Source organism: Tinamus guttatus, unplaced genomic scaffold (genome assembly GCF_059628265.1).
Source record: "Tinamus guttatus ecotype Peru unplaced genomic scaffold, ASM5962826v1 Tinamus_guttatus_pri_ptg000090l, whole genome shotgun sequence".
In the NCBI taxonomy this organism is placed as follows: Eukaryota; Metazoa; Chordata; class Aves; order Tinamiformes; family Tinamidae; genus Tinamus; species Tinamus guttatus.
Window position 1 is genome coordinate 1637821 of NW_028288624.1, and position 12909 is coordinate 1650729.

The window sequence follows — 12909 nt, forward strand, 5'->3', positions numbered from 1 at the left end:
CACAGTGGCTGGATGCTGACTCTCCAAATAAGCACAGAAATACCCCAGAGCCTCAGCCTACTTACATTGTGTCTCTGCTCTGTCACTGTGTGTGCAACTGAAGTGAGAAGACTTTGATTTATGAATTGGCAATTGTGTGTCCCTGCAGACCAGCCTGTATCACAAATAGGGACTGAGTATGTATTTCTTTTCTTACTCGCCCTGTTTGCTATTACTGCTTTCTCCAACCTTCTTCTTTTGTACCCTTCTATCCCATAACATGTCTTTGCCTTGAGTTTGCCCCCCCCCCCCAAAAAAAAAAAAATCAGGAAAAGGCCTACCCTTTATCGCCTCTCCCTCCCATCTTTCTCCAGACTTAGTGTTTTTTTTTTTTTTTCTCCTTTATCTTATTTTGGGTCAGTAGGTAGAATTGTGTGGATTAGTTTGAGGTAAGAACATTGTATAAACTGTGCAAGTCCTTTGTAATAAAGAAATAACTGCATCTTGTGTGAATATTTTAGGGGTAGTTAGGACTGACTGGCTTTTTTGTTCTTTTTACCAGTTTGTATGGAAACCACTTCCACTACACTTTCCTCTTTCCTTTAACCTCTTATTCACCTATTAACCTTTCTAGTTCAATGTCATAGCCGGAAAATAGTGACTTCTATGTACAAACCTGTTCATGGGCTGCTGCTGATAATGCCAGTTTATTAAGATGGACCAAGTGGCAGCTGCGCTGCTGCAATCTTCCCGTAGAGGAAGCGTGTTGGTGGCAGTTGTTGGCTCATTGGATATGAGCTCCTTGAGCTGCTTTAGAGTAGACATTAACTGATGCTCACATCCTTAACTGAGCATGTTTGATATTTCAAGAAAGATCTTGAATGGGAAAGATTATAGGACACCTTTGACTGAGATGATGGGGCAGAGTGCTCCCTCAGCAGGTTTCCTGAGACTATAAAACTGGGAGCAGTGAAGGGCCATGAAGATGATTAATGGTTTGGAGCCATCCAAATGGTTGAGCATCTCTCATGCAAGTTGAAGCTAAGTGGGCTGGGACTGTCCATCCTGGAAAAGAGAATGTTTCAGAGGGATCTTACCAGTGAATATGAACATCTGAGGGCAGGGAGTAAAGAAGGACTCTTCTCAGTGGCACCCAGTGACAGAATGAGAGGTCAAGAGCGCCAACTGAAATACGTTACATTTTGTTTAAACATAAGGTGGGGTAAAACTCCTGCACTGTGAGGGGGGGTGGAACAAATTGCCCAGGAAGTTATGGAGTCTCCATCCTTGGAGATGCTCAAAATCCTGCAACGTGCTCTGCGCGTGATCCTGCTTGAGCTGGGAGCTTGGACAGGACCATCTCCAGAGGTCCCTTCCATGTTTCTGTAATTCCTGTTCTCTGTATCCCTCCCAAACTCCATACTCAACTCAAATTCTTGGCTAATCCAGTTAGCCCACTTGGTAATTGGCTGTAATGGAGCACATGAGCAGACAGTGCAGCCACAGGGAAGATGTTAACCATCAGATGACTTGGGGATGAGGCACAGCATTCAAGTCTAACTCAGAAGGTGATTTGTCAGCAACAGGTTTGTTCCTTGTGTTCAAGTTCTGCTTGTGTTAAAGACCAACAGCCAATCTATACTAAAAATCTAATGTATTAAAATGAATCTGTGAATGCTTTCCCATGATGACAAAACGTATGGAAATAATGCTTGCCAGGATTTACATAAGGTAATTACCTTTCATGAACAACCATCCTCTGTTAGTAGGAGCAAAAGCAGGCACATAATGTAACAGATCTTACAGCGTGTCTTTTCTAACAGCCTGTAATGTTTGTATTAACAGAATGAAAAACTGTGTTAAATGATAATTGCTAATAGTTTGCCATTTTTAATTTGTCTGCACAAGGTATTTGTAAAATAAAACATTTAAATGGAGAGAGGAATGTAAAAGGTAGAACGTTGCTACACATTTTTGCTGTTGCCAAATCTATTCAGTATGTTGCAAAAAGATACTAAAAGCATTTCTGCCTTCATCAAGGTAACTGAACTTTATGCTATCACAAAAATTTCCTACAAATTAAATATGAAGTAAAGTGTTTTTTTTTTTTTTTTTCTCATGGCTTGCAAGTATTAAACCAAATTCTCAGTTCAATAAACTGATAGTCATACACTATCCAACTTAATTTTGAGGTAAGGGATTATAATCATGAATCAGTGCTGTAATACTAGTGCAAAGGTAACATGTTGCCAAAGGTCATAAGGAACTTGTTTTGCTGTGCTGCTTTTGGACAAGGTACTGTTCAGTACTATGAAAGCGAAGATAAACTTATCTTCATGTCTGCTAATATTTAGAGTTCACCCCAGGCTTTAATATGAATATGAATGTTTAATATGAATATGTGCACAGTTGCAGCCCTATGGTAGTAGATGGTTATGTGCTGGCTGCATTTTTACTCAGTGCTGCTGTACTAAAACTTGCTCAACTCCTGCCCAGCAGCAGGAAAACAGGAGTAGTGGGATAGCATGAGCCCTCCAGGCAGTAGGAGGAGTGACTTGTGTTAGAGTCCCTGCTGGGATTCTTGTCATAGAATCAGAATCGTTAAGGTTGGGAGGGACGTCTAGAGGTCATCTAGTCCAACCCCCCTGCACACGCAGGGTCACCTAGAGCATGTGGCACAGGACTGCGTCCAAGCGGATTTGGAAGAGCTCCAGAGATTCCACAACCTTGTCCCTTGTTAGGGCCCTCTGCGCAGCACTCTGCTCGACTGTACAGCTGGACAGATCTCTGATATGGGGACATGGGTTTCAACAGCCTTTGTAGCAAGGATGAAATAGCAAGCAATTTAAATCAAGCTAATCCATTTCAAGTTAACTGTAAATGACGAGGCGCTCTCATTTTCAGCCTTGTTGGTTCAGTTCAGTCTGTTGCTCCTCTTCTTATGAATAAGAGGAAAAAAGCTTGAGAAATCTGATGTTTTAAACATAATTTCATTGTAATAATAGAAACTTATCATCTTAGTTGCATTACCTCCTTTTCATTTGTTCTTCTTTTGGTTATTATCTACTTTTACTTGTGAAATGTCTAGATCTTTTTTATACTACGTATTGCTTTATGCTGTAGGGTTTTTGTAACTATTTTTATTACTGCATGCATTTTATTTTTTAAAATTCTTGATAATGAACAAATATAAATATATATATTTAAAAAAAACAAGCCCTTCTGTATATTTCTTCTCTCTTTTGATGAAAGCTCCTTGGTATTGCTGCAGAGATTTCTGTAAGTGGGTTTCTGAAAATCAAAACACTTAAAAGTGTGTTTTTCTTCTGAACTGAATAGCAGAGATTAGGTAGGGCACACTTTGAAGATAGGTGTTAGTCAACCATGTTATTATTTATTTAAATTTAAACCTAAATCTTGAATATTTAGGCACCATGAAGGAAAAAATATATGCATCTTCGAAAGTAAGAATCAAGTTAAGAGAATATTAAAAAGGAACTCTGAAGTAACTCCACTTTTACATTGAAGGTTTTCTCATGGGAAGTAGAGAGTTAGAGATGAAAGTGCACTTTTTAAGCTTTTTGGGTAGCACATATTTGATAGAAACTCTGCAAACATTCTGGATATTGTAGCAACGATTGTGGGTTCGATTTTGGTTTTACATTTGTGGCCTCCTTTTGCATTGGTGAGTCTAGTATAGTCATGCCCTTTACGGGGGCTCCCTCTAGTGAGCTCTTGGGTAAGTCCTTTTTTTCTTCTCCAGTGCTTCACACATTTACTTCCATGCCTAAACAGAAGTTTAATAAAGTTGAAGGAAGCTGAGTTGGGTAGAATGAAAGACAGAAGACTATGGGATGGATCTGGAGGGAAAAAAGTAGCTGTGGGACCCACATCTTCAACTATTTATGTTGAAGACCTTTTGAACTCTTAGTATGTATTGCTGGGTGTAGTAGTGGCTACAAGGTATGTGGGTCTCCGCTGTGTATCCTTAATAGCTCAAGCAAAATAAATTTGGGGAACAGTCTGACAGGATCCACTGTGCCTTTCAGACAGGTAGATAAGCAGTGATTTAGTGATGTTACTTCCAGATGTGATTATGCATTTCACTTTCTAATAGGATATGCAGTAAACTTGATAGTAATACTAAGGTAGACTTTTTAAAAGAAGTTCCAGAAAGTTGACTTCATTTTAATTTCTGTATTTGATGCATTTCAGTATATTGCTAGTTCTTCCTGAGTGGAATACACAAGTTTGTGTATTCACCAATAAGGAGATTCCCCCACAGTCTGGCTGATGAGCAGGACAAAGCCTGGGGGAGACTGAGCAGAGCCAGGAGTGAGTGGGACAAAAGAGCAGATGCCAAGAAGGAAATTGCTCCCCCTTCTTTGGCAAGGGGCACAAAGGAGCCAGGTGACCTCATGTGAGAAGTGATGGAAGGAGGCAGGGAGCTTGGTGTAGACGGGCCAGGAAGGCTCTGAGTACCTGGGCAACGGGGAAAAGGAGAGTGTGTCCCTCAGTTAGGAAATTAGGATAAAAGGGGGGCTGCGTCCTCTAGCAATTTGAGAGACCCCACCAGGCATATGCCTGGTGGACTCTTCCTTTATTTGAATGAAGTTTTAGGACTCTCCCGTCTCCTTTTTGGGCATTCAGTTCTTGACAGTGAGTTTCTTTACATCCCTATAGGATGTTATTGCTTAATGTTAAATCAAAGTGAGGCCACAGTGTAATGGAGATGACTGGAATATGGCAAAGTAGGTAGAAGCACTGGGGAATTATTCAGGTCAGAAAACCAGCAAAGAAACACAGATTAGAAACTTGAAAAACAAATTTAAAACACATTTGTATGTGTTACTTTCATTTTTGGGGATTTTCTAAGGATTTCTGTTAGATCCCAACTTAGTGGTGGATATGGAACTTTTTCACACATGTTGGGTGTGGGGGTTATTTTACATGTGTCTCACTTTCTTTTTCTTCACTTTTGAGTGAATAGGCCTGAACAGAATGTAATTAAGCCTGTAATCATTTTAAGATTGTATTTCCATCATGTGCTGTGGAAGGAATTTAGAAATTCAAAAGTTTCTTGGCATATGTTTGTCTTCCTCCTCAATCATTTTTTATGTGTGCTGATTAATTATTTGAATTCATCTGAATGGCTGTGAAATCTGCCTGTGTAGGAGAAAATCAATTTACTGATGCTTTTAGGTGAAGATTTTGAACTAATGGCTCTATATTCCAGAACCTGAGCTGGGAGTTCTGGGAAGTGAGGACTCTGAGATTGCCTGAATCTGTGTTGTAAGTCTGGATGTCTGATTCCCAAGACAAGACAAAGTCAAACAAAAAAGCCCGCCAACATGATTTACTCTGAAGTAGTAAGAATCTTTATGCCGTTTTTGTAACTTTATAGGCTGATCTCTGTTCTAATGTCAGTGCTCTGCGGTGCAGCAGCCAGTGGCAAGGAGTGGCGGGCAGGGAGAGGTGGCATCCTAGAGTTGAACCCTTCTCTTCTCTTTGGGTTCATCTGTTTTGCCAACATTTGTGGGGCTGGAGAGGCGTCAATGCGAACAGATTAATTAAACTCTTTTTGGCGCTGCATTTCATTTTGCTGGTATTCACTTTCCTGTGGGTAGGAGTAGTACATTGGTTCAGAACTCCTCAGGAAGAGGAAAAAGTTAGTTCCAGGTTACTAAATTAGAAACAATTTCACAGTGAAATAAGGTGACAGGGTGAAAATGCCCCGGGTGAGTGGAGAGAGAGTAGTGGTAGAAGCTAGTTGGATGAGGAAATAGCAGAAAGATAGGATTTTGCCTTGTTACTTTGCTTGAAAAACTTTTATTGACAAAAATTACTTCAGTATAAGCCAGTGAAACGCATTCACAGCCAATGCTTTTTAAAAATCTAATTTGGCCCTTGAGGCCCAACAGGTACAAAGCAGTTGAATTGCAATCTGAGGAATTTCTGGAAAGGGAATGAAGAGCATATAGTATAGGTCATGGCTATTCAAAGGTACTGCCTGACATTCTTGGGAAGCAACACCCTTGCTTGCAAAACTACCTTCTAATATCATGTTAGACTTTTTTTTTTTTTTACTGACTTGGCTGAGATGCTGTTTTTCCTTGTTTGCTTTGGCTTTATAGGATCAGACTAAAGTTTTTTTTGTTGTTGTTGTTGTTTGTTTGTTTTTAAACCCCAGCTTCCTTTTTCTGTTATGCTCCAAAAGATCTTTTGGTATGAATCTTTGCTGTTTGAATCTATATAATTCTTTATTATTAATGCTGTGAAAGAGTTTCATACTGCTTAAGGTGGAAGGATTTTCTTTCCCCCGTTTGAATATCTTATCTGATGATTTTATTTTAATGCCTCCTAACTGTTGTGTTATGAAGAGCAGTCAACACTCAGTTAACTTGCTCCAGCTTCCCTCTCCCTCCATCCCATTGCATTACTTTCTTGGTGATCTCTCTTCCAGTTTGCCAAATCTTGGTTTGTTTGGGCCCTTCTCTGTGCTTTTTCAGTTTAACAATGTTCTTGATGAAGTAAAGTCAGAACATCCAGTTTCCTGGATGTGGGTATTTTGTGGGTGCATACAGCGATAGAATAATTTTTCATGCTATTTTTCATGCTATTAAGTAGAAACCAAGATTGTCAAAAAGTAAAATTTGATATGGATTTATAGGAATTACGAGAGAAAAAGACAGGACAAGCTTAGATATAGCTTTCAACAAATGTTTTCCTTTTTGATAGCATTTTATTTGTTAAATTAGGAATTAGATGGTGCAGTTATATATTCAATGATTTACATTGTTTTTCAGCTCAACATTAAAAGTACATAAGGCTTGTCTTTTGCTTATTGTTCAATGAATGCAGAATCAATTTTTGTCCAAGTTAAGTCTTTTCCCTTAAGGGTACGAGTGCCATGTCCTAAGAACATGGCCAGGCCAAAGAGCTGCTTTTAGCTCGGTGTCCAGTGTTGACAACCGATAGCAGATGCCTTGGGAAAAGCAAAATAGCAAGAGAAGCACATGGTGGTATTTTCCTGCATGTTCCCACCCACTCGTTGTTTGTACTTTGGAGATCTTTTAATCTAAAAATACTGTCTACTTAATAGCTCCTGGAAGAGTTTTCATTTATGAATTTTTCCAGTTTGTCTTTTTTTTTTTCCCTAATGCGGGTGTGTGTTTTGACATCCACAAAAATGATAAGGATAAAAACTTTTACGATTTCTTTTTTTTCTGTCACAACTTTTAGCTGGCCAGCGGAGGGCAGTGCAGCTTTAATGCTTATAGATAAACATTTTTTTTTCTGGTTCTGTATAAACCTGACTTTTTCAACAGTGTTCAGAAGTGTCACTTCTGTTCTAGTGTTCTTGGGCTGAAAGAGAGAGAACTTCTCTGCTTTTTTTTTTTGTCCTTGAGATTCCTTTTGAATGAAATTTTCTAAACCATTGTTTTTTTCCAAATCTTGTCTCGTTCCTTTTTCCGCTTAGATGAGGTTTCAGGAACAGCCTGGGTTTTGGCACCAACATACACCTTGACAGATCCCACTCCTGCTTACAGGGGAGCTAACTGGTGGTTTCTGATGAATTAGAGATTCCTGAAATTACTGCAGAAGGGGAAGTGGATTTTCTGAGCAGGTGTTTTAGGTGTATGTGAAGGAAAGGTGTGGAGCTTTCCAGGGACGACCTCGCCCCCCAGAGAAGTGGCCCAGCAAAATTGTCACTTGAGTGGCCTGCTCGTGACTAAGGTGTCCAGCAGCATGCACTCATGCTGAATTTAAGGGCCCCTGCGTGTTTGTAGCAGAGTTTGAGGTCACGGGAAGTTTTTATAGACTAGAGCAATGAGGTGAAGTGCTGGTGTTCAGAACGGAGCCCTGGCAAGGGGTCTTCCTGCATCTTCCTGGGTCCTGGTGCCCTCTGGAGGCGAAACCGAGAAATGTCCCGGAGCAGCCGTGACTGCAGCTCCCGAGTACCAGCCCTGGCTTCCCAATAATGGCATTATTGCACTGATAATTTGCTTTTTTTTGCTTTATTTTCTTGCAGGTGAAAACACTAAAGAAGAAACACAGGGAAAGAGAAGCCTGAGCGAGAAAGTTTCCCTTTACCGAGGCGATATCACGTTGCTCGAGGTCGATGCCATCGTTAATGCAGGTAGGTAGCTGGATGTTTGGTACAGTTCGAGGTTGGAAATCCTTTGTAGCGCTGCAAACACGGAATCCCGAAAAAGTATGTAAAACAAAAATCCGATGCAAAGCTGTCTGGAAACTTCTCTTAGCTTTTCTAATTTCTACATAATGCACCTGTTCATCATCTGTGCTCTTACTGTGCCCAGGATTACTTGAAAGCTTTAACAGTGTAGTCACTAAGAGACGATAATTTATTTTTTATTTATTTATTTTTTAACTCAACCTTGACTGGCTGAAACTTAATACTATATAGTGTAGAAATCAGAACTTACGTACTGACTTTCATTCCATCTCAGGTTATTATAAATCAAACCATTTATAGGCTAAATATAATGGAAATTGTTTAACATAAGAAACTGACTTAATGTTTTATGTAATTTGCTTGCTTGTTCTTTTTTTCTGTGGAAAACAATCTTTCGAATTTGTGTTCAAAACTCTATATGTTTTAAGACAATTTGGTTTAGTAACCACGTCTACAACAGAGGTAAAGAACCGTCTGGTAGGTCCATGTGATAAAAGACTTCAAAGGTATGTTAGATGGCCAAAAAAGATCAAGTAATGGATTTGGTCAAGTATTATGTTATAATCAATTAATTTGGTTAGTTTGAAGTGGATGCTGTGGAAGGGTGTTCTGTCACCCTTTGCTCAGTGCCTCATCCACATAGAAAAAGAACCACGGTATGTATGTCTAGGATGGGATGTTTTTTTCTTTTTGGGTAGTATTGTCATTGGTGTTGGTTTTATTGGTTGATTAACTTAAAGTATTTATTTATGGTATTACCTATACATTTATTGGAAGGCAACATACAGAGTTATCTTCCCCTTAATGGAACAAAGTGCCCAGATCCCTAAGGATACATTGGCCAAAATGGATAGGTGCAGTAAAAAGCTATGTGGGGGCATGGAAGTTAATAAACCTAATCCTTTGTATTATATGATGTTATTTCTGTCTGCATAAGTCCCTTCTTTATAGTGGAGACATACCAGTGAATTTAATGGAGTACAAGTAGCTTGTTTAGTGAATGTAATGTACTTTTTCATTCTCCAAGTAGAGGATAGTATCTGCATGAAAAATGCTTTCATGAATTTGGAGTTTGCTGATACTCAGAGGCAATTAAAATCAACATTTATGTGAGCATTTTCACAGAATCATGGAATGCTTAAGGTTGGAAGGGACCTCTAGAGATCATCTAGTTCAACCTCCCTGCTGCAGCAAGGACACCTAGAGTATGTGGCACAGGGTGGCATCCAGGCACATTTTGAAGATCTCCAGAGAAGGAGACTCCACAACCTCTCTGGGCAGTCTGTCCTGGGGCTCTGTCACCCTCACAGTAAAGAAGTTCCTCCTCACATGGAGATGGAACTTCCTGTGTTTCAACTTGTATCCATTATCCCTCATCCTGTCATTGGCCACCATGGGGAAGAGCCTGGCCCCATCCTCCCTACATCCACCCCTCAGATACTTGAACATGTTAATCAAATCTCTCTGGGCTCTGTAGTTCTTGGGGACTAGCCTTAGCAGTAAAGACAAAAGCAAAGAAGGCATTTAGTAACTCTGCCTTTTCTGCACCCTCTGCCACCAAGGCACCCTCCCCATTCAGCAGCTGACTAACATTTTCCCTAATCTTCCTCTTGCTGATGATGTGTTTATAGAAGCCCTTCCTGATGTCCCTGACATCTCTTGCTAACTCTAATTCCGAACGGACCTTGGCCTTCCTTGTTGCATCCCTGCATGCTCTGACAATGTTCCTATATTCTTCCCACGTGGCCTGGCCCTTCTTCCACATTACGTACATGCTCTTCTTGTTCATTGAGTTTGCTCAACAGCTCCTTGCCCATCTACGCAGGTCTCCTGCATGCCTTGCTTGACTATTTTATAAAAAGGTTTAAGAAAACAACTAAAACCACTCCCTAAAGCAGTCTTTGAAAGGTCTGAGGAGTGACGTAACGCTCTGAAAATACCTAGGAGGTTTTTGCCAAAAAAAAAAGTTTTTTTTTTCTTTTTTTTTCTTTTTTTCTCTTTTTCTTTTTTTGTACTCTGTGTATTTGTACTCTGTGTATTCTGTGTTTAGGCTGTGAGCTGGTAAAACTACTTAATGGAACAGATGGTGGTACTCTGGTAAATCAGACTTATAGGTAACAACTGTCCCGGGCTAGGATGTTGCTTTTTTTCTTTTTATTTCTTTTTTTTTTAATGTTGCCTTTTTTTTTCATTTTAATATTTTTTTCTTAAAAAAAAAAGGTAAAATCTTCCTTGAATTTCTGATATGTAAGAAACACTGTACCAACTTAATTTCTTTCATTAAGCTAATAAAGTGGTTGCTGGATATTATCTAACTAAATACTAAGAAATAAGTGATCACTGCTGGAGAAGGATCCTCTTTTCACCTGGACTTGGGCAGACACTGTGTGTTCCTTGTTTTCTAAAAGTGTTCTAAAAATATTTTATGCTCAAAGAGGCCAACTGTGGAAATGGTGAAAGGAAAAGGTTGTGACTTATCCTTGTGTTATTACAGTAGGCAATTTTAAATCAGTTAGTTGTGATCAGAGTGAAGATCTCTCTTTATTTTCCCCTAAAGAGTGACTGCAGCACAGGGATGCAGAATGACTGGCAAGGTAGTTGAAGAAGGAATGGAAGTGCTGTTTTTGCCAAAATCAGCATGAATTATGTAACTGTTGGAACCATTCCTCTATTGGAATGGTTCCTCTCTTGGGGAACCATTCTGGAAACATAATACACCAAGTGGTGCTAGTAGCTGTATTCCAGACAGGTCCTAGCTCACCTTGGTGTTCTGCCTAATGTATCTTGCTGCATTAATTTCCTGCCCTTCTTTACTGTTCTGTTTCTGTTAAGATTTGTACAAAATCTTAATGCTTTATTCTTTTCTGCCCTTTCCGTATTACATAGTAAGAACTTAGAATGGTTTCTTCGTTGAGATGTGTTGTTTGTTGCATGAATCCACAATCACTGGCCTTTTAAACAAAACAAATATTTTTGGATGCCTATTAATCCTGACTGCAGGTGCTTACAGTAAGTTTGCAAGTCAGATGGTAAAAATTAGCCAACTTTCAAATATCCTTCTGCCTCCCTTGGAAGTTGTCTGTGTGTGTTTAGGAGAGGCAGGAGGAGTTCATTTGGTTCTCTCTCAGAGAAAAAAGCGCTCTCAGCTTTTTTTAATGCACATCTTATTTGTACTGCAGACACTTCCTGCACAGAGGTATCTCTGTGGACCAGGTGGATTATGTGAGAAAAATATTTTCAGGTAATAGTGGAATCCTTAAGTCACAAAATGTGATTGAGTGCATTATCTCCCTCTGTTTCTGTTTGTCTGCTGCCTCTGTTTATTAAACAGAGGAGCATTTGGCATTAAAGTGTTCTAATAACTTACATTGGCATGATGCAGTAAGTCTTTGATGTTTGCTGGAGTTTTTAAGATGTTTTTTGGAAGAAAAACAGCAAAATAACATGAAATCCAGCAATCATGGAGCTTATTCTTCTTACTTTGAGACCTGTTCCAGATACAGAAATAAGTAGCAAAAGCATCAATAAGCCTTGAAAATTAATGGTGAAGTATTTGTAATAGCAGCTAAACAGTAAGTATTAGTCTCCTTGGGCTTTTTTAAAAACGTTGCCAAAAAAAAGGTACTTTTTTGTTATATTATGTGTTACTTTATAAATATGTGGTACGTACAGCAGTTGAATTCTCAAAGGGGCTCTGTGTGTGTGTGTGTATGTGCTTGTGCGCACATGCACCTCAGGTGCCTTAAGCAACAGTTTACCACTTGTGTTTTCAAACATTCATTCATTGCTTGTTAATATATGTGCTCAGTTCCGATAAGATAGCATGCGCTAATGCGATTATGAGTTAGTTTTCACTAGGAACATGAATGAGGGAAAAGGAATAGTGTTATGTGGAAAAATTAGGCTCATTCTCCCTTATTTATTTGATTGATTGATTTGATTGATTTATTTGATTGATTTTATAAGTGGTAAGAATGACAGTGCTATAGGAGATGTTATTTCTTTTGACTCTAAAAGCTGTTCTTTTGCAGTTCTACAAAGGTATGATACCAAGAATGGAAACCTGTCAACTACAGGAAAAGGAACATAACTACTACTACTAATTCTATTCAAGTAGATTATTCTGGTAATAAGTGTACAATGCTACTTGTAAATTAGCAACTAATAGGCTGTTCCCTTTGTAAACCCTGTGTGATCACTGGAATTATTCCTAATTTTCTCAAATTTGTGGAAAAAGCTATTACCTTTTAAAAAGCATATTTTAGTTTGAGAAAATGGATGAGAATATCTTACTGTGTGGTAAATCATAATGAAAAGAGTTAATGTACAAAAGAATTAAACAACTTTTGATTTCCCTTTTTCCACTGATCTCTGGTGCTGGAATTTAGTTGCTGAACCTCACGCTGTTCAACAAATAATCTCCCCTACAGGAAATAATTTACATATCTAAATTGAGATTCCTGAGTCATTTCAGCAAAAGGACGGCTGGTTCGACAGCAATAAATTGCAGAGTTGTCTTAGCTCCCCTTGTATAATGTACAGTGCCTACTGTGAGAGAAGGTACAAGAAGAGGCTGATAGCTCTTGGTTGTTTAATTAGAGTGTTTTCAGGAAGTGAATTATGTTTAAATCTCTTTTCATAGATCTGTAAGAATTTTAAATGTTTGTCCTGCTAAATGTCCCTGTCTTGATACTTAAAGCAAATGGTATTGGAAAAGAAAAAGCTCCGTTTCG

At 39.0% G+C, this 12909-nt stretch overlaps 1 protein-coding gene across 1 annotated transcript in view; it reads left to right on the forward strand.

Annotated features, from left to right (window-relative positions):
- Window positions 1-12909, forward strand: part of MACROD2 (mono-ADP ribosylhydrolase 2) — a 751315-nt gene that overhangs the window by 15503 nt on the left and 722903 nt on the right. The window contains exon 3 of the mRNA XM_088520560.1: window positions 8012-8119. Within this exon, the coding sequence (XP_088376686.1) occupies window positions 8012-8119 (108 nt within the window). The remainder of the gene's footprint in view (window positions 1-8011; window positions 8120-12909) is intronic.